General features: G+C 46.1%; 1 protein-coding gene across 2 annotated transcripts in view; it reads left to right on the forward strand.

Annotated features, from left to right (window-relative positions):
* The window catches only part of SRFBP1 (serum response factor binding protein 1), a 213,506-nt gene that overhangs the window by 52,999 nt on the left and 137,535 nt on the right, over positions 1-22,972 (forward strand). For both annotated transcript variants that reach the window (XM_073624677.1, XM_073624678.1), the window contains one exon: positions 8,395-8,483. In XM_073624677.1, coding sequence (XP_073480778.1) covers positions 8,395-8,483 — 89 coding nt within the window. The remainder of the gene's footprint in view (positions 1-8,394; positions 8,484-22,972) is intronic.

Raw genomic sequence — 22,972 nt, forward strand, 5'->3', positions numbered from 1 at the left:
AGAGGGAGGGGCCGATGACATCAGCTGGGAGGAGAGGAGGAGAGCTCCGGTGGGTCAAATGAGCGCCCAGCAGCAATGTAAATAAGGTATTTTCTACAATAATGTTACATAAAGACACACACTGGACATTATATAATCCTTTTACAGAACGGATTACATGATTTTACAAGGACTTTAACTAGGGCTTATATTAAAGCTATCCTAGAAAATCGCGGTCAGTCTTATTTTCAGGAAATTACGACAGCTGTCAGATTGGGGAGGTGCAGGGGGGCCAGTCTGCTCGAAACATGTTACATACATATTCATTTTGTAACATGTTACGAAATGTGATCTTATCCTTAATGTATCTCTGTGTTCATTAACCTCCCTGGCGGTATGATTATGTCAGATTTTTGATGATGAAAGTGGTACATTGTTTCGCATTGAAATTTGGCATTTTATATTGTAGACCCGTAATTCTTAGGAATAACTCACTTAAATCTGTCCAAACAAGAGTCTAGTAGACATCCCGGGTATGATAAAGTTTGAAACACAAAATCATAAATTATAATATAATAAATAACTATAATTATAACAAATAATAAAATGTATTCAATAATGTAATAAAATAAAAAACGCAGAATTTGCTCAGTTGCAGAATTGTCGCTGTCATTACTTTCAGTGTTTGATGACGAATTTCCCCACAAATCACTATCGCTCAATTCTGCTAGTGATTCTGATTCACTATCGCTGTTTTCTAGCTGGTCTAAAACCACTTTTGATGTAATGGGACACTTTTTGGTTGCCACGGAAATTCTCAAGTTTATAGGCAGAAAGAACAGTATATATAATATATAGTGGGGCAAAAAAGTATTTAGTCAGCCACCAATTGTGCAAGTTCTCCCACTTAAAAAGATGAGAGAGGCCTGTAATTGTCATCGTAGGTAGAGGTTGACCGATATATCGGACGATATTTCGCCTTTTTAAAGTAATCTGCATCGGCTGATTATTATGGGGAAAAAGGCTGATTGTGAGGGATCTGAGGCAGGGGGCCTGCTGGGTGGAAATCCCCCCCGGCCGCCTGCCGTCTATTCCAAACGGCTGCTATCATGGCCGCTGTCTGCTGACTTTTTTTTTTTGTGTGGAGGAAGTCAGCAGCGGTGGCCACCGATTGGCTGTTACCGGCCGCGCTGCATTCTGGGGATTGTAGTCCGGAGGCAGGGCGCGCAGCATGTCAGACGAGTGGAGCTGTCTTTGGCCAGGCGAGGGGACGGAACGGAGCCAGGAGCACTCCGCTGGTGGGCACTGCTGAGGTGGCAGTAAATTACATTATTAGGCTGTACTGGTGGGCACTGATGAGGAGAGACTGATGGGCTGCACTGATGTGATGCACTGGTTGGCACTTGTGGGCACTGATGTGATGCACTTGTGGGCATTGATGTGATGCACTGGTGGGCAGTGGGCACTGATGTAATGCACTGGTGGGCACTGATGTGATGCACTGGATGGCACTTGTTGGCACTGATGTGATGCACTGGTTGGCACTTTTGTGATGCACTGGTGGGCACTGATGTGATGCACTGGTGGGCACTGATGTGATGCACTGGTGGGCACTGATGTGATGCACTGGTGGGCACTGATGTGATGCACTGGTGGGCACTGATGTGATGCACTGGTGGGCACTGATGTGATACACTGGTGGGCACTGATGAGGTGGGACTGATGGGCACTGATGAGATGCACTGGTTGGCACTAGGCTGCACTAATGGTATGCACTGGTGGGCACTGGGCTGCACTGGTGGGCACTGATGGGCTGCACTGGTGGGTACTGATGGGCTGGACTGGTGGGATGCACTGGTTGGCACTGATGGGCTGCACTGATGGGCTTCACTGGTGGGCACTGATGGGCTTCACTGGTGGGCACTGATGGGCTTCACTGGTGGGCACTGATGGGCTTCACTGGTGGGCACTGATGGGCTGCACTGGTGGGCACTGATGGGCTGCACTGGTTGGCACTGATGGGATGCACTGGTGGGCAATGATGGGATGCACTGAAGGGCACTGATAAGGTGGCACTGATGGACACTCATGAGATGCACTGGGCTGCACTGGTGGGCACTGATGGACACCAATGAGGTGGCACTGATGGACACTGATAGGCTGCACTGGTGGGCACTAATGAGGTGGCACTGGTGGGCTGCACTGATGGGCTGCACTGCTGGGCACTAATGGACACTGATAGGCTGCACTGGTGGGCACTAATGAGGTGGCACTGATGGGCTGCACTGATGGACACTGACAGGCTGAACTGGTGGGCACTAATGAGGTGGCACTGATGGACACTGATAGGCTGCACTGGTTGGCACTGATAGGCTGCACCCCACCTCTCTACCCTAAACAATAACCTCCTCCCCACCTCTCCACCCTAGACTTTCTGAGATGAAGGAAAAAGAAAAAAATCGGCTGCAAAAATCGGCCATCGGCCGCCCTGATTTCTAAATATCGGCATCGGCCACAGAAAAACCCACATCGGTCGACCTCTAATCATAGGTATACCTCAACTATGAGAGACAAAATGTGGAAACAAATCCAGACTATCACATTGTCTGATTTGGAAAGAATTTATTTGCAAATTATGGTGGAAAATTAGTACTTTGTCAGTATCAAAAGTTCATCTCAATACTTTGTTATATATCCTTTGTTGGCAATGACAGAGGTCAAACGTTTTCTGTAAGTCTTCACAAGGTTGTCACACACTGTTGCTGGTATGTTGGCCCATTCCTCCATGCAGATCTCCTCTAGAGCAGTGATGTTTTGGGGCTGTCGCTGGGCAACATGGACTTTCAACTCCCTCCAAAGGTTTTCTATGGAGTTGAGATCTGGAGACTGGCTAGGCCACACCAGGACCTTGAAATGCTTCTTACGAAGCCACTCCTTGTCATGCTGAAAGACCCAGCCATGTTTCATCTTCAATGCCCTTGCTGATGGGAGAAGGTTTGCACTCAGAATCTCAGGATACATGGCTCCATTCATTCTTTCATGTACACGGATCAGTCGTCTTGTTCCCTTTGCAGAGAAACAGCCCCAAAGCATGATGTTGCCACCCCCATGCTTCACAGTCGGTATGGTGTTCTTTGGTTGCAACTCAGTATTCTCTCTCCTCCAAACACAACGAGTTGTGTTTCTACCCAATAGTTCTACTTTGGTTTCATCTAACCATATGACATTCTCCCAATCCTCTTCTGGATCATCCAAATGCTCTCTAGCAAACCTCAGACGGCCCGGACATGTACTGGCTTAAGTAGGGGGACACGTCTGGCACTGCAGGATCGGAGTCCCTGGCAGCGTAGTGTGTTACTGATGGTAGCCTTTGTTACGTTGGTCCCAGCTCTCTGCAGGTCATTCACTAGGTCCCCCTATGTGGTTCTGGGATTTTTGCTCAACGTCCTTGTGATCATTTTGACCCCACGGTGTGAGATCTTGCGTGGAGCGCCAGATCGAGGGAGATTATCAGTGGTCTTGTATGTCTTCCATTTTCTAATTATTGCTCCCACAGTTGATTTCTTCACACCAAGCTGCTTGCCTATTGCAGATTCAGTCTTCCCAGTGTGGTGCAGGTCTACAATTTTGTTTCTGGTGTCCTTCGACAGCTCTTTGGTCTTCACCATAGTGGAGTTTGGAGTGTGACTGTTTGAGGTTGTGGACAGGTGTCTTTTATACCGATAACAAGTTGCCATTAATACAGGTAATAAGTGGAGGACAGAGGAGCCTCTTAAAGGAGAAGATACAGGTCTGTGAGAGCCAGAAATCTTGCTTGTTTGTAGGTGACCAAATACTTATTTTCCACCAAAATTTGCCAATAAATTCTTTCAAAAATCAAACAATGTGATTGTCTGGATTTGTTTCCACATTTTGTCTCTCATAGTTGAGGTATACCTATGATGACAATTACAGGCCTCTCTCATCTTTTTAAGTGCGAGAACTTGCACAATTGGTGACTGACTAAATACTTTTTTGCCCCACTGTAAAACTACATGCAGGGCACTGCACAAAGCACTAGGGACAAAAGGGATGTGAAATAATTTGATACTGTAATGTAATCTGTAAGATTACAGTGTACTGTGTGTGTTTTGTGTTTTTCACTTTTTGAGTTTGGCGCCGGACTCCGTCCCCCGTGTGTCGCGACGCTCACAGGGAACGGAGCTCAGCACTGTGATAGATCGGGCGGAGGGCACAGCCTCGCACACACAGCGGGGAGACATCGCGGGATCCTGGGGACAAGGTAAGTAACTTTGCCTGGATCCTGCGATGCGATCCCGAGTGTGGCTCGGGGTTTCCGCTTTTGGTAATGAAAATTCACCCCGAGCCACACTCAGGATTACCTCCAGGGAGGCTAATGTGTAATCAAATGTGGGTTTGAAATGCAATGGAAATGAGTATCTGAATTTGACCTGGTACCAGCCTCTTGCATTCCCTTTAAAGCAGGGTTGGCGTGTGAGATGAAGAATCCAGTCAGTTCATATGCTGCAAGAAGCACGCTGATAGGAAGTGAAAGCAGTGTGACCGAAAAATGACCTCATTATTGTTTGACTTCTCCTTTCACTGTCTAGACACAGGCTGGGTTTAGCCCAGGACAAACCTGGGCTCTGAGGAAGTGGATTTTGTAGATTTAGAGTACACAGCATTACCCAGGAATCTTGACAGGAGAACAGTGATGTCATGCTCTGCAGCAGAGGGTTAGTACCGTGTTTCCCCGAAAATAAGACCTAGCGTTATTTTTCAGGAGGGCTGCAATATAAGCCCTAACCCGAAAATAAGCCCTAGTTTAAAATGCTTGTAAAATCTTATAATCACTCTATTAATGTACAAGTATATAATGTACAATGTGTGTGTTTCTGTAATATTATTGTGGGGAAGAGAGCTCCGTCGGGTCACAGAAGTGCAGAGCGGTGCTATAACGAAGGTATTTGGCACAATTATATTAGAGAAACACACACATTGTATGTTATATACTACTGTAATAGAGTGGATTATAGGCTTTTACAAGCATTTTAACTCCGTTCACACTGGGGATTCCTGTCAGGCAGGGAGAGAGAGGGGTAGAGAAGACAGCACATTACATGGTAAGACCTACCCCGAAAATAAGCCCTACTGTGTCTTTTGTTGCCAAAATTAATATAAGACCCGGGCTTATTTTCGAGGAAACATGGTAGTTATTCAAAAATTTTCCCCACAGGTACATTTTTGGCACTCTATTATATATGAGGTGTATATTGGAAACTAGCCCTGTTTACAAGAAAGTACTTTATTTACCTACGTTTACACACTATCGCCTTCAAAATAGTCATCTTGCACAGCAATACAGCGCTCCCAGCGTTCCCGACACTTCTGTAATGTGTCCTGGAAGTCTTCTTTTTGAAGTGTGTCAAGCACCTTCTGCGACTCGCACTGGATCTCCACAATGGTGTCAAAACGGCTCTTGGATCCTCATCTATGGAAGAGGGCAAAGTCCACAGGAGCTAAATCTGGCGAGTGAGTTCATGTTGTTTCCGGCGAGAAACTCATGTTTGTTCTAACTTGCGGTCCATGATGAAATAGAAGATGCTGTAATGCATCTGGTCAGAATAGCACCAGTTGCACAGCTCTCGATTGATAGCATAGATTACTGGACAGCCGACCACCCTTGGTAATCCACAGCGACCCCGTGTGCAAAGCGAGTCTGAACTCTTTATTAAGAATGATATCTTTTATATGTGAGTTACATCAAAAGAGGGGGGGTAAACTCGCTCCTAAGTTTTTCTAAGGGTTAACCAGGTTTCTACAGAGAGAATTTTTCATCATTCATTTTAGGCAGCTGAAAGGAATTTACAAAGATAGCTTATCTGCATAGACTAACTACCTAGAATCAGCCTAAGCACATTGAGTCATAGAGGGGGGGTTCTAATTAAAACTTGTCTCAAACAAAAAAGTCTGAAACTCTAAGTGTAAGATAAGGCATGTACATTCTTTAAAAACAAGCTTATAGAATGGAGGGGAGATTACAAAATGAAGCGACAGTTGATCATATGCTCTATTACACCGATGTACACAGGACGATGTCTTTTTTGGTACACTAACTTATTAAGGTTGGTGCTCCCTGTGACTGTGCAGCCTTGTCTGAAACTATTCTCAAAACTTTTTGTTACCACCAGTGATTTGTATAGTGGGAAAGGTCCCCTAGATAGTGAGCAGCCCTTACTTTCTCTTGGAAAGGACTGTTTTAATAGAAATATTTTTAAAGCTCTCTAAGCTTTTAACTGTGGCATTTTGGTCAGGTGACTTTTAACGGTTTCCTTTCAAGGTATTTCCTATATACCTTTGGATTAAAATGGAACTACACTGCATCTGAGCACTACAGACCAAAAACGCTAGTCAATTCATTTTTAATATTTAACACAAACTCACCCATCCATCCATGCTTTAGTTTGCTAAGAAATCACTTTGAAAAATACCCCCTAGCCTTTCTGACTGTGGCCATCTTGAGTATGGGCAGGTGATTCATGTAGCTCTTACATCCTGGAATCCATCTACTTTAGCTCAGGCATGCAGACAGGGAGGTGTGCTTAGCTGAACAAACCTCTTCTCCCCGCCTTCTCTCCTGAAGACTCCTGGGATTTATGACATTATTTGCCTAGGCCTATAAAAGAAACTAAAGAAATGTAAAAAAAAAAAAAGTTTAAAATAAGTACAGTAAATATGATCTACTTTTCTATCTATTTACAAATGTCAGCAGCGTATATGGATTGAAAATGGTCAATACTGTTTAAATTTAGCTGAAACATCATAATTTTCTTACCATACAATCCTTTTTTGTCACACAGATTCAGTGTGAGCTTTGTGTTAATCATCAAAATCTGTTGAGAAAAAAAATTTAGTTATTGTATGGTTCACTAGTAAAACTGGACCCTTCCACACTCACACCCCATCTGTCATAATTCCTGTTGACAAATAGTGAACTGGCTCAGCTGCAAACTCTGCCCCATCGCAGAAGTGGAATGTTATATAGTAAGTGACAAGGTGACAATATTAATTTGTTTTTATGTTTCACAGAGGGTTGGCAAAGGCACATTCACGTATTTGTAAGAAATATTGGAACGACTGTACTTTTTCTTACGTTCTTGTAAAGTGTCTATTTCAGGAGTACAGACATGTAGCCATATTACATAATTTAAAGCCCAACTCCAGCTTTCTTGTACTGCCCTTCCTCCCTCGAGACCCCTCTAGATAGTTTAAGAGGGTGGACAGCACCAACAAGTACAGATCCTTATCTATGCACGCAACTATATATGTCCCAGAAGCACCAAAATAACAAAATTCATGAGGGTTACAACACAAAAAGCATCATTTATTGCTCCATTAACGAATAATCCAGCAACTTCATTCATCCCTGCCAGAGTTGGACTTTACGTGAAACTGGGAGAGAGAGGTTTTGTCTTAGTTTGTTTATAGTGGGGGAGAGTTACAAGCTTTTGACCCCTTTCACACTGGGGCGGGGGCGTTAGCGGTAAAGCGCTGCTAGTATTAGCTGTTTTAGCAGCGCTATACGGCCACTAGCGGGGCGCTTTTAACAATTTCAAGTGGCCGAGAAACCATGAAAAGCACCGCTGCCCAATCGCTTTGCAGGCGCTTCAGCAGTGGCACCCATTCATTTCAATGGGCAGGGGTGGTGGAGGAGCGGTGCTTGCATGACTTTTTCTTGTCCTGCAAGCGCACCGCCCCAGTGTTAAAGCACTCAGGCTTTCACACTGGGGCTGCAGAAGAGGCAGTGTACAAGTGCTTTTCAGGCGCTATTTTTAGTGCAAAAATGCCTGTAAGGCCCCTTTCACGCGAACGGACTGTTCAGGTCCACCTGTCAGTTTTGTCGGCGGACCTGAAGGGGCGCTCCATGTTAGTCTATGGAGCGACGAATGTCAGCAGTGACATGTCCGCTCACGTCCAACCCGGTCCGAGCCGCTAAAATCAGACTGATGGCCCTATGTTCACATCCATCCCTATCGGATCGGGTGAGATCTGATGAAAACGGACATGCTGTCTGTCTTCATCCAATCTCTCCATAGCAACTAGCGGCGCTCGACAAGCCCCTCCCCGCTCAGTGAGCAGAGAGGGACCTGTCATCCGCCGGCTCAGCGGAGATCAACGGAGAGATCTCCCGCTGAGCTGGCGGACTCCGTGGTAGCGGATCCGCCTCGTGTGAATGAGGCCTTAAACACCTCAGTGTGAAAGGGGTCTTTGTCAGTTTTTTTTTTTTTTATGTATAAATACATGTAATATGTTTTAATTCACGTCTGGGTTAAATGATGTGGGGTTTTTGCCATATTTTGCTATACTTTTACCTACAGTGTTTTTACCTTGTCTAAATTTTCTTTGTCTCCACAGGTAGTGAAAATGCGGAAAGATGTGAAGAAGGTGAAAGTCCTTACTATTCGGAGGCTTACAAGAAACCTTTCCAAACTCAAATCAAAAAAGTTAGTGGTCTAATTGTGTGTGTATGTATGTATATATATATATGTGTGTGTGTGTGTGTGTGTGTATATATATATATAAGTATGTATAGTGGTAATGTTATCTTGTTTATTTTTATGATATACTTTTTAATTGACATTAAACGTCAGTATTAGCAGACAGGCAATATTCTGTGCTTACTATACATACACTGTTTAATGTCCTCTTGACTGCCCTGGATTATTATGTAATGTGTATGTAATGTTCCTAGAGTAGGCAAAAAGTAAACAGGTCTTTCCTTAGAATATTCAGTTGTTATTTTCTGTATATTGTACTAATTTTATTGTTTTGAATAAGATTTTGAGACCTGTCTTTCCAGTCACATGACTGTACTTTCTTATTGTGGTTACTTTATCCTGTATGCTTATGCTGAAGAATGTAATAAAAATGGTAAATATAAGACATAAACGGGGGCTGTAGCAACCACCAGCAGGAGATTGATAACATCAAGGATCTTCAAGATAACATAAAAGTGATCAAATCACAACGGTAACGTGCAACAATTTGGGGCCATGCTGGACCCCTTCCACGGCATGAAAAGCAGAAGGCACTGTCCTTGCTTGCTTCTCTCTATGTCTTCTAGAGCTTTATGGGAACCCTGAAACTTGTGTCACACTAATATACAAATACATTTATGAAGCTAACTTAAAGGTTGCCCCAACCCCACCTGTACCCATTGATCCTCAATCATAATGAGTGGCTTGAATCGCTAATACATAGGTAGAGGAAGTAGTTTCCCAAAGTTGGTATTCGCATAATAGATTGCCTTGCATTTTGTGTCCTAGGGCAGTCAAGACATACTGCTAGCACAACATGGATCTTCAAGGTGGATCCAAGCATGTTAGGTGAACAAATCAGAGCAGTAAAGTGCAGTATTTCGGGGCCACGCAGGACCCCTTTTTCTTTTTCATACATCATGGGACACAGAGTTGGGCTAATATTCCTGCTGGGTTATACTTCATCTCCAGGTGAATGGACACTGGTAGACCAAAGGCCTTTAGAAGGAAGTGATCCCCTATATAACCCCTCCCATGAAGGAAGTACTACAGTTTTTTTTTACCAGTGTCTGCAAGGTGGATGGCACGGTTGTTTGAGCTCTCTGAGCCCCAGGTCTCTAGTCTCACAAACGGTTCTTAAATGAATGAAGGGATTGACCGATTGGATCCATTTGACACAGGCTTTATATGCTTAGATAAATGGTACCTGAGCCTCAGAAGACTCAAGATCCTGCAAGGTTTTGCTTGTAATGCGGCCTTTGGGCGCTGGACCCTGCGAAGTGAACATCTCAGCGCTAAGGCATTCCTGCAGAGTGCTGTACAGGTCCAAGGGAGTGGACCCTAAACATGAAAAGGGTACCCATTCCTTGAAGGTCCTCAAGTGACAGGAACACGCCGTGAATGGTGACGATTGGGCTCTTGGTTTCTAAACTGCCCTGCGCCTGGACAGGTAAGTGAAACCCCTTTATTTAATATTGTGTCCCAGTGATTGTAACAATCAGTCAAGCTAGCTAGAGGCTGTACACCTGTATGCTGTAACCATAGGGGGGAGTTTTGGGCTAGCTGTGGGTGTTTGCAAAGTGTACTTTTTTGCTCGTGTCTGGTTGTTTTCCACCTGTATGATGCCGCATGGAGGTGCTCCATTTTGCCTTGGTTCACCATGGCACACGTGCGTTCGCAAGAGCGCACACGGCTTCACCGCACATACACCGTAGCCTTTATCTGGGCGCTTGGAGATTCACGTCATACGTGAATACAGCCGCGCACGTGCGTATGCACGCACAGAACGTTCCGGCGCACAGCCAGCTTATTTAAGCTGTGTATGCCAAGCATGCGGTGCTTCCAGAAGGCAGCTGTGGGACACAGAGCAGGCTCTGAACCAGGCATTTGCAACGGTTCATTTTCTCCTTACCCGGGTCACGTGAGTCACCAGGTGTTGCTTGGCAGGCTAAAGGTGCTTAGCAGGATTGTTGCATAGGGGCTTGGTGAGCCCTATTAAAGGGTCTCCCTTCTGAGGTGTTTTAATACTACACCCAGGTACTCCCTTTTTGTGGCTAGTAAATGTCTTCAAAAAAGATGAGCGGGACTAACACTACAGGGAAGGGCACACCTATGTCATCAGTAGTTCCTGATGAACCTAGTTGTATCCCTAGTGTTGTATCCCCTGTAGGACCAGAGGCCTCCTGACAATCTGAGCCGCTGCGCCTATCTGGGATTGTGGCTACAGTCAACGCTGCTGCTTCACCCTCTATCACTAAGGATGAACTGTCCTCAGCCCTAGCCGGATTAAAGCACAGGATTGCTGGCATGATTGCCTCCATCCCACAGGGTGGCAAGAAGTGTGACAGATCCCCCTCCCCGGAGCCTCCTAGTCTGGAGCAGGAATGGGTTGAGGATGCGGAAGAGCTTAAAGCTCAGGATTCTGTGGATGGCCTGGCGGATGAGTCTGCTTCTGAGCATACTGGACAAAAGATATCCAGTTGGTGTCTGCCTCTCAATCACAGAGGCTTTTGATCCTTTTTAAGTTGCCTCATGCAGAGGTTACTGAGCCTCCCTGGTCCTCTTTGGGATCCCTGAGGCCTATTCAGGCCACACAGGCTTTCCCCTTACACCCTCTATTGGAACAGGCAGTGTATGCTGATTGGGAACATACTGACAGGATTTTTGTTCCTCCTAAGAGGTTTTCCCTTTTATATCCCATGGATGAAAAGTTCATTAAGAAGTGGAGCATGTCAGCCGTAGATGCAGCAGTCCCTTCCTTAAACAAGAACTTGATTTATCCAGTAGATAACGCACAGGGCTTGAAAGACCCTCTTAACAAGAAATTGGAGTCATTATTAAAGGCTGGTCAGTTCAGCTATTCAGCCAGCTGTTGCAGCAATTGGTATCTGCCAGTCCATAAAAGATCAGATCAGACGGCCTGACAGGCCTAACCAGGAGGATGATCTGCCTGAAAATAAGGCAGATATTCCTAGAGCGCTGTGTTTTGCTGTTGACACCTTAAAGGATTCAATACAGCAGCTTTCTCGTTTGGGTCTCTTGTCTGTACATATGCGCAAACTTTTGTGGCTTAAGAACTGGTCAGCCGAGCTTCCTTGTAAAAAGATATTGGCAGGTTTCCCCTTTCATGGGGAATGTTTATTTGGTGATCATTTGGACAAATATATCCAAAAGATTTCCAGAGGGAAGAGTTCTGTACTTCCTGTGAAAAGCACCAGGCGTCCCTCGTTTAAAACCTCAGGGACTTCTTCCTCAAATCTCTCAGCGCCAAGGCAGTTCCGCCGCCAGCAGGGCGCTAGGGCCAGGGGCAAGCCGCAAGGCCAGGGCCAGAAAAAGCCCTGGGTCCACAATTCTAAACACAGCCCTCCTTTTGAGGGGACGCCTCCACTCCACCGGGTGGGGGGAAGGCTGCTGCACTTTGTGGACATTTGGGGAACAATAATTCAGCACAAGTGGGTCACCTCGACTATATCCCGCGGTTAAAAGCTGGAGTTGCTGGGGGTTCCCCCTTAGAGGTTTTTAAGATCCAGCGTTCCCTCTGATCCTCCAAAAAGAGACTTATTGCTTCAGGCACTACATCATCTAGTGCATCAGGGAGTGATTGTAGAGGTTCCTGTACCTGAAAGGGGCACAGGGTTTTACTCAAACCTATTTACGGTTCTAAAACCAAACGGAGACACCATGCCCATTTTGGACCTAAGATCCCTGAACCAGTATCTACTGATCCAGTCCTTTTGGATGGAATCTGTCCGCTTAGTAGTAGCCTCACTCCAGATGGGAGACTTTCTAGCCTCCATCGATACAAAGGATGCGTATTTACACGTACCTATCTTTCAGCCTCATCAGTTGTCCCTGCAATTTGCAGTAGAGGAATGTCATTTTCAGTTTGTGGCTCTACCCTTCGGGCTTGCTACAGCTCCCTGGGTGTTCACAAAGGTCCTAGCAGCAGTACTAAGTCTTTTAAGGGCCCAAGGGATCCTGGTGCTCAGGTATCTGGATGACCTCCTGCCCAGAGATCACTCACTACAGGCTCTAGAACAGAGCATAAAATGCACAGTGTGGTATTTGGAAAGCTTAGGTTGGATCATAAATACTGAAAAGTCAACCTTGAGACCAGCTCAAAGTCTAAAGTATTTAGGTCTGATCCTAAATACGGTCCAATCAAGAGTATTCTTGCCACCCGCAAGGAACTGTGCCCTGAAGAATCAGGTGTGTCAGATAAGGGGCACCAGACAACCCTCCATTCGGCTCTGTATGAGTCTTCTGGGGAGGACGGTATCCTCCTTCGAAGCAGTGCGCTGTGCCCAGTTCCATTCTAAGCCTCTACAACAAGACATCTTTTTAGCTTGTAACAGGAGAGGACAAGCCCTGGATATTCCAATGTTCTTATCTCCTTGGGCACGCTTAAGTCTAAACTGGTGGTTGCAGGATCAGAAACTGTGAAAGGGAAGATCCTTCTTCCCAGTAACTTGGAGAATACTGACTGTAATGCCCCTGCTCGCTCGATTCCACTCTCCCGATACTCCTCTGCGGCTATTGAATCAGATTGCAGATCGCAGCATCTGATGGTTCGGTCATCCGATGCTCCGTGATTCGAACTACAGCTATGTGCCATTCGAATCCAGTTGTGATAGCTCAGAACAAACACCAGGCAGGCTGTATGTAAGTTCAAACAGGAATCTCACGTTTATTGGATGCACACAACACACTTTTATACACAGAAGTTTGAACACCCCGCCCCCAACAACCACTTTCCTATTGGTCAATTGTAAAGTACACTTTAGTCCTCAATTAGGTCCTCTTGGCCATGCAAATGAGGACTTGAAACAGGGTCAGCAGGGATTTGTCCGATAGCTTAAATAGGAGGACTGATATGTGTAATGACACAGAGAAGCCCCAGGGGGTAATTAAAGTACATAAACAAACAGTCAAACACAGAAAAATGCATTCCTTCCAGACCATGGAGCCGTCCGGAGGAGGTTAGCCTTAAAACAGGGCAGAAGACCCCCCCCCCCCCCTGTATAATAGAATCAAAGGAGAAATACTTCAGTATTCCAAGCTTCATGACAATACTCCCCCCTGGAAAACAGTCCTACAGCCACAGTGGGACCCCGAACGGGTCAACTCGAGGATGTTGGAAAAGGTTCCAGCGGTATGAATCGGTCACTCTTTGTAATATAACAAATATAATTTCCCAGAGTCTGTGTCTCTTGGGGGGATATGGACCTGTAACACCACCTCAAGGGTCCTCAGGCATACAGCTCACAAAGAGCACGGTTCCCCCAAATGCCTGGGCCCTTGATGGGTCGGCAAGAGGCTAGCATTCAGTCCCCTCCAAAAGCCCCTATCCTGGCTAGGTCTGTCACATTTCTCCCTTGTCGGCAGGTGACTAACACAAGAGGAGACCCCAAACGGATTTACTCCGAAGTTAGTCCATAGTTCCAGTCCCCTAATGCCTGTACCCACACAGTACGCCAAACAAATTGTTCCAAACAGAGCATTACTTACCCAGCCAACCTCTGCCTCTCTCAGAGAACGTGTCCGCCACTGGGGACAGGCCTGGACTGGCCCTTCTCCCTGGAGTCCTTTCAGCCACTGAAGAGAAGACAGGGTGACTGGGCTCACTCCGTCATGCTGTTGGGGATCTGGACTGACTACCCAGCATCCCTGGGGTATACAAGTGGGGACTGAAGTCCCATCCACTTTTAGTAGGTGAAAATCCCCCAGTGCTTGCAAAGCATGGCTGACATCCTCCTGTCTGTGTCACACCATTTTCTGGGGTTGTGTCAGTGGAGACCGAAGTCCCATCCACTACTGTTAGTTGAGGGCAGAGGCCAGCAGCACTCTGCCCTCTTGCCAGCACTTCTGCTGGGGACTCCACATCCTCCGCTTTGGCTAACCATTGAGGCAGGAGGCTGGCTTCCTCCACTCCCAAATTGTGTAACTGCTATTGGGGAGGTGAGCCGGCTGCTTCCTTTTCCATTTCCTCATCTGGCTGTTGGAACGATATGTCTGTGATACTGTCTCCCAGGTGCACAAATCTTTGCTAGGGAGGAAAGACCGCTTCCTCCACCCTGGCCAACTGTTGGGGAGTGACGACGAACACCTCCTCTCCCTTCTCCCCCTGTATACTGATCTGCTGCTGGGAAGTGACCACCTCCTTCTCACCCTGGGCCTCCGGAACCGCCACAGATGTGGGGCAGAGGTCTTGGAACCTCTGTCCGGTGGCCAGGCTTCAGCTGGGGAAGTTCTTTGTGACTTCACAGATACTGCTGTTGGTGCTGGGCAGAGCACAGTGAAGTTTGGCCCTAATAACAGCTCTTCTTCTGCTGGAGGCTCACCAGGTTGTTCTTCCTCAGCAGAAAAGTCTATCAAATCCCCTGTTTCTGCAACTGGTGTGTGGGGATAAAGGTTCTCCATCCCCTGTCCGTGGAACCCAGAAGATGCTATCAGTGCTGGGCAGAGGTTAGCAGAGCTCTGCCCTGTTGTCAGCACTTCAGCTTTGGGGATAGCGATCTCCAGATTTTCCACCGCCGATTCTCTGGAATTCTGCTGGACAGGCACATTCCTCCATTCAAGATCATCCAATGCAGAAACAGGTTCATCAAGGTCAGTCAGCACTTGCCATAAGACCTCCGCGTCCATAGCTGCGGGGGCAGGTTGGCAAAGCACACTGTTGCTCTGCCACATTGTCGACTCTTCAGCCAGGATTTCAGAGTTGTCAACTGGTATTTCCTGATAGTCCCAGGCAAAGGGAGCCGCACTCTGCTGCTGAGCAGAGTCTAGCAGCTGTCTGTAGGTGATCTCCAGCTCCCATTCCTGAACGGCCAGAAACTCCAAATCTTCCTGTGCCCAGTGCACTTCCGAGACATTCAGTCTTCGCTCTCTGTGCTCCATTATTTCCTCCAAACGCCACTCCCGATCACTCCCAAAGTCAGGGTCCCTGGACAGCCTCCAGTACAACAATCCCAGGCCATCGTAGTCAAAGCCTTCCGTGGGGCTGTCATCCGCTGTCCACGGGCACACTTGGGCTACATACCACTGGAGGGCTCTGTAGATCTCATCCAACTGCATTTCTGCCCGGATCAGCCTGCTTAACTCAGCTGTCCACTCCTGGTTCGGTTGTTCCCCCAATAACAGCATTCGTACTTCATACTGCGACCAGTACCTTACATGGATGGAGGGGAGAACTTTTCCCTGGTGTCGCTGCTCACGGGCTAACGCTTCCTTCCAGAGTTCGCAGCGGATAAAATCAAACCATTCCAGCAGGACCTGCTCTGATACTGGTCCTCTGTGCTGTATCTGCATCTCTCGCAACCTCCTTCTGAATTCCTCTTCCATGGTGGCTGGTATCTGTACCTCTCCTCTCCTGCTATCTGGACCTTGGATCCAGGTGATGGTTTGGATGTGTTCACGGCAAGGAAGCACGATCCCACCAGTCCCTCCCCGGATCTTAGGTGAGTCTTTCAGCATGGCTCTCCTGCAGGCTGCATAGCTGGTCATTCACTGTGGTGGTTTGGCGTGTCCCAGTAACTGGAGAGCAAATCCCACCGCTGCCAACCAATGTAACAAGCTCCTGCTCACTCGATTCCACTCTCCCGACACTCCTCTGTGGCTATTGAATCAGATTGCAGATCGCAACGTCTGATGGTTCGGTCATCCGATGCTCTGTGATTCGAACTACCATTTGAATCCAGTTGTGATAGCTCAGAACAAACACCAGGCAGGCTGTATGTAAGTTCAAACAGGAATCTCACTTTTATTGGATGCACACAACATACTTTTATACACAGCAGTTTGAACACCCCGCCCCCAACAACCACTTTCCTATTGGTCAATTGTAAAGTACATTTTAGTCCTCAATTAGGTCCTCTTGGCCATGCAAATGAGGACTTGAAACAGGGTCAGCAGGGATTGATCCAATAGCTTGAATAGGAGGACTGATATGTGTAATGACACAGAGAAGCCCCAGGGTGTAATTAAAGTACATAAACAAACAGTCAAACACAGAACAATGCATTCCTTCCAGACCATGGAGCCGTCTGGAGGGGGTTAGCCTTAAAACAGGGCAGAAGCCCCCCCCCACTGTAGAATCAAAGGAGAAATACTTCAGTATTCCAAGCTTCTTGACACTGACTACAGATGCCAGTCTCTCAGGCTGGAGAACAACCTTAGAGGGGCTCACAGCCCAAGGGTAATGGTCAAAGACACGACAGATCCTGCCCATCAATGTCCTGGAATTACGGGCAGTACAACTGGCCCTACGGTCATGTACGGTGGAGCTTCAGGACTGCCCTATCAGGGTTCAGTCCAACAATGCCACTGCAATGGCCTATATAAACCACCAGGGCGGTACCAGGAGTCGTTCAGCTCTGAAGGAGGTGAACCACATACTAGCCTGGGCAGAGGGACATGTGCCGATTCTATTGGCAGTCCATATCCCGGGTGTAGAGAACTGGAAGGCAGATTATCTCAGCCACCAGCAAATCTGCCCGGGGGGAATGGTCCCTACACCCAGGAGTGTTCCAGGAAATTTGCCAATGTTAGGGATGGCCAGAGGTTGACCTACTGGCATCCAGGTTTAACAACAAGCTACAGCAGTTTGTGTCCCGAACAAGAGATCCTCTGGCAATTGGAGCAGATGCTCTGGTAGTTCCATGGAGCCAGTACTCCCTGGTTTATGCTTTCCCTCCGATCCCTCTCCTTCCACATTTGTTGCGCAGGATTCGAAGAGCAGGAGTTCCAGTCATTCTGGTGGCACCAGCATGGCCCAGAAGGCCCTGGCTCCCAGAGATTGAGACTAACAATAGACGCTTCCACTGCGCCTTACTGTTTTAAGGTCCTATATTCCACCCCAATTTACAGTCTCTACAGTTGACGGCAGAGCTAGGGTGTTAAAGGACCATGGCATCTTGGGACCAGAGGTGTCTACCCTATTGAATGCTAGAAAAGCTGTCACTAGGAAGATTTATCAAAAGGTATGGAAGACTTATTGCTTGGTGTGAAGCCAAAAAAATGGCATCCATATTCCCCAAATATGTGATTGGGAGAATTCTCTCTTTTCTACAGTCAGCTGTGGAAATCAAATTTGTTTTGAGTACAATCAGAGGTCAAGTTTTGGCCCTATCAGTATTCTTCCAAAGGCCTTTAGCCTCCCATTCACTGGTCCGAACCTTTATGCAGGGGGCAACTCGCTTGCTCCCCGCCCCATTAGGTGACCTATGTGTCCTTGAGACTTGAACTTGGTGCTGTCTGTGTTACAGAAACAACCATTTGAACCGATCAAGGAAATTCCATTAGACTTGCTGTCACGCAAGCTAGCCTTCCTGATGGCTATCACCTCGGCTAGACGAGTGTCTGAGTTTGCGGCCCTTTCTTGCAGAGAACCGTACTTGATCCTCCGCCACGACAGGGTCGTGTTACGACCTGTTCCATTCTTTGCCTTTCATTTAAATCAGGACATTATTTTGCCGCCTTTTTTCTCCTAGCCTCGTTCAGCGTAAGAGAGGAGACTGCATTCTTTGGATGATGTTCGGCCAGTCAAGGTTTATTTGTCTAGATCTGCAGAGATCCGAGGATCAGACTCCTTTTTTTGTTTTACCAAAGGAACCCAAGAAGGGGCAGGCAGCAAGCTTCCTTTGCCAATTGGGTCAATTTGTCATTCGGGCTTATGGTCTGAAACGTAAAGCTCCTCCCTTTAGGGTGAGAGCTCATTCTAGCAGGGGTGTAGGAACCGCCTGGGTTTTTCGCCATCAGTATCTGTGGCTCAGATTTGTAAGGCTGCTACCTGGTCTTCAGTGCATACGTTCACAAAATTTTATCAAGTGGATGTTCAAGCAGCCGAGGATTTGGCTTTTCGGCAGCAGTGTACTGCGGGCTGTTGTATAAGGTCTGATGGCTGTTGTTTGGCAGGATGTCTCCCTCCCCTCAAGGCTATTGCTCTGGGACATCCCAGCAGGTAATGAATATTAGCTTAATTCTGTGTCCCATGATAAAGAAAATACGATTTTTTTTCGTCATACTTTACCTGTAAAATCCTTTTCTTTGAGTACATCATAGGACACAGAGGTACCTCCCCTCTTTTTGAGGATTCAATGCTTGCTACAAAACGGAAGTACTTCCTGTATGGGAGGGATTATATGGGGGATCACTTCCTGTCTAAAGACCTGTGATCTACCAGTGTACATTCATGAAGTATAACCCAGCAGGTAATGAATATTAGCATAACTCTGTGTCCCATGATGTACTCAAAGAAAAGGATTTTACAGGTAAGTATGAAGAAAAAATCCTGTTTTTAGCGAGTAGAACAAAATAAATCCCATAAACGAACACATACTTCCATCCACACGAGTGAGGCGCATGGAGGATATCCCCAACCCCTGCCAGGATATTGACAGCTGCAGCCTCTGATCAAGAAACGTTTTCCAACATTCTGTTGACTTCTATCAAAAAGGGAGGGGGAGACACTGATCACAATTTGGCCTGTCCCTGTGCTGAACCAGCTGTATTTCGATCATCTATGGCCAGCTTAAAGTGGTTACCACAATCATATAATTCACTGCCAGCCCCTCTATTATAACTAGTCATACCACACAGTGTTAATGATTTATGAAAACAAAGCTTGTAAATACGATAATCATGGCTGCTGAGCCCTGACTACTGTGGTCAGTTTGCGTCCCACCGTCATCTGCAGCTCTCCTTTTGTACACCTAACCCCCTCCCTCCCTGTCAGCTCCGTGTCTGTGTCTCTGTGATACCTGTGAAAGACAGGTATCCTGTCCCCACTCCCCCCCGAAAGGTGCCAAATGTGGCATTGGAGGGGGGGGGGGGGGTACAATGAGTGGAAGTTCCACTGTTGGATAGAACTCCGCTTTAAGGTCTGTCTTTGGGTATAATAAACTGGGAGAAAGGGGCGGTGAGGGTTTTTAAATCAAATATACATACATCATTATACTATATATGCTAGTCATTTTAAAATGATAGAAAAGTAAAAAATTGAACAATTAAAAAACTAAATTTTGATTAGACCCTTGTTGTATAAATAGCCCCCTAAGAGGCAGGCCACATAGGGGACACAATATATACAGTGCTTTAATTCTTTGAACAAGAAAATATGATAATTCACATACATTGCATTATGACAGCAGCAGTAATAATAATAATAAGGCCAAGATAACATCAGCTCTGTATCAGCAGTGGATCACACATGTTTGTGTTTGTATTACTATAAAATGCTGCCAAGTACTTTTGAACACACAGTACATTGTATAGTTTACAGTCTCTACATCTGTTTACTTAATTTCTCTTTTTTTTTTACTTATTTTTTTTAATCGTACATTCTGTAATTTAAACTGACTCTTGGTGGGAGGTGTTGGAGGGTGTCTGGGAAACTCTGCCATGTAAGGCTTCCTCAAGTGCCATTAGCATTAGCTTTTTTCTCTCTCTCTCTCTCTGTAGGAAAAGTGTAAACTGGATTTCTGTACTCCCCATAAACTGCTTTTCATTCGAGTTCAAGGCACACAGTATTCAGAGGCATTTGGGTTACATTGCCACCTACAGGAGGATGTGCACACAAACAAAAACACTTGCCAGCCTGGTATAACACCTCCCACTCCAATGTTTTTGCCCCTGTTTTGTAATAAAGCAGTGAGAAGAGCAAGGTCATAAACACAGAGTATTAAATTCCTGTTTACTTTTTTGTTCTTTAAGGGCAAAGGATTCAGAGACATTTATGATGTCTAAAAGCAGTCTAGTTGATGGATGGGCAACAGAGCAAACAGAATAATAACAAGCCCAAGTATAAATAAACTACAGACTGCCTGCAGCTCAGAGCCACCTAAAGGGCCATATGCCCCAAGCTTGCAGCAGAAAAGGCCTAAACATCCAATGAGTAAATCTTAGAGCACATGTGAACAGAAAATCAGGTTGCAGACTTTAAAATCTGGGAAACCGTTGCTTAATACTGAAAAGCAAGAAGCACTTGCAGATCTAGTAGAGTGCACCTTGATGGGAAAGAGTGAAACTGGATCCCTAATACGTAAGCATAAATGATTATTTTTTTTTTAGAGCCACCGAGGTGGACCAAGAAGCTGATTCCGCTCTACGGGGACCATCAGGGTTGACATAGTGAGAACCAGTCTTTCTAATGGAGGCAATGGCTATGTGGTAGATATGCAAAGCTCAAATTGCATCCAGACAATGAGGGGAAATCTTCCGAAGTACCAAAGCCAGACAGAGGGGTGGGAGCACAATGTCCTTGTTAAGAAGAAAGACTGAACTCTCATTAGGAAAGGCTCTAAGCCTTAATACCACCTTGCTCTTGTATAATATCAGAAAGTTCAGACACACACACCTTGCAGAGGTGATGTCACAAAGGAACACAACCTTCCTGATAGGTTCAAAGGGCAGTTTTTGAAGTGCAGAGTACAAAGATCTTGCCAAAGAATGATTGGCTAATGGTCTTTGCAACAAGGTCACAAGCATTATGCTCTGATCTTTAAAAGTACTTGTTGATCCAGGCCCAAATTTAAAAAGGTCATGATTCGTCCTATGGAGTATATTTTGGGATGACAGTTTTTCTCGCACCAAATGAAATATGCCTTTATGTGCTTTGGTGGGTTTTTCTTTAAAGTGATAATTTACTAGTAAGCACAGCATACTGGTACATCATGACTGACTTACCCACAAACTGAGCCCTCCAGAGCTGCAATGTCATAGCGTTCCATGGTCCCCAACACTTCCATCTTTGCCCAGGCTTCCTACCGGGTTTTGTATCTTCAGACTCTCGAATGACTGGGCCAAGATGACAGTAAGGTAACTATTTATCACTTTACTACCAGTTGAAGTGGATTTCTGGCATTTTAACATTGAGGTTTTCTGGGCGGGAGAGGCCCCTGTCTTTCAAGAGCCATGTCCATAAAGCCAGTGACCCTAAAGCAGGATGGTAAACTGGTACTTGGGATAAAAGATCCAGTTAATCTGAAAGAGGCTAGGATTCTATACAGGTCAGAATACCACATCTGCCTGTGCCAGTCCAATTTGCTCTTTGCTCCAGAATGGTAATTGGAAGTCAGGATTTCTCCAGCATTTAAGTCTTTTAGGGGTGTTTAGGATGACTCCCCATCCTGTCAGGATGGCGTCCATTGAGATGATCTTTCAATAAATCCTCATGTTTAGGGCTGGATTCCTAAACCACCAGGCCAGGGGAGACAACCTGGTCTTCAGTGTCAAGCAAATAAAATTGTCTAGAGAAGGAAAGCTGCAGGCCACCTCAGAATTGTTAGTGGATTGTGAGCCACCGAGACCCAGTTGAGCAGGACTACTTTTCTTGTGTTTATGACCTGTTGCCCCACAAATGGGCACAACTTAGCTCTAATACAAGGTAAAAATTTTTAAAGGAGAACTCCAGCTTTTCCTACCGAAAACAACCAATGCATTGTGTATGTAAATGAATCACAACCCTAGTGTCAGCTTATGTGTAACTTACCTACTTTAGCTGTATACAGCAGGTTTCTGTGTCTTTGATGTCACTCCTCCTCCTGGCTTAAAGTGTTACTAAACCCACAACAGTAAAATCAGTCTGTATATGCAGCATAGCATGCTTGTTATACTCACTGTGAAACTTAAGGGGTTAATCCTTTGCATTGTGTAAAAAGGCTGTTTTATCCTGTATGCACAGATCCTCCCCCTCCTGTACTGTCTATCTGAGGAAGGCCAGCTAACACAGGCAGAGTAGCTGACCTGCACGTTCTCAGTTGTGTCTTTTATGCTGGAAAGAACTGTTTCTTTTTCTCAGAGCTAACCAGATCACATGTTACATCACACATATGGGCGTGTATACAGGCTGCAGTGAAAATCTCCTCCTTCCTGAACTCTCAGCACTGGAGAAACTGTGCAGTTTATCATGTAACTGTAGTATACAGATCATCCAAAAAGGTATATAGTGGCAGTAGTTTAATGTAAACGGAAGATTTATAAGCTGTGGGCACTGTGTGGGGGTGGATTAACTATTTTCATAGTACTGGGTTTAGTAACACTTTAATTTCAAAGCTCTCTGACTACCTGTTTCCTTCTTTTACCAGTCTTAATACTACGTGTCTTATCCTTTAAGGCCTCTGTAGTTTCAGGACAGGCTATGGGGGAGTCACTTGTAGCAGTTTTGGTAGTTGAGGTGGGCGGGTCCTAGGGTTACTGGTGGGTAAGGATGAGCTCCGGCGTGTTCGCATGCTGCACGTGCCGATCCCGCCAGGAAGTCGGCACGGCGCAGCGCTAATCACAGGCAGTGAGACATTTCCCGATGTGTGGCTGCAGAGCTCGGGAAATGTCTCACTGCCTGTGATTAGCGCTGCGCCGTGCCGACTTCCTGGCGGGATCGGCACGTGCAGCATGCGAACACGCCGGAGCTCATCCTTACTGGTGGGGTTTCTGGGCCTTCATATGGGTGATAAAAGGAGAGT

The sequence above is a fragment of the Aquarana catesbeiana genome, linkage group LG01 (genome assembly GCF_042186555.1).
Source record: "Aquarana catesbeiana isolate 2022-GZ linkage group LG01, ASM4218655v1, whole genome shotgun sequence".
NCBI lineage: Eukaryota > Metazoa > Chordata > Amphibia > Anura > Ranidae > Aquarana > Aquarana catesbeiana.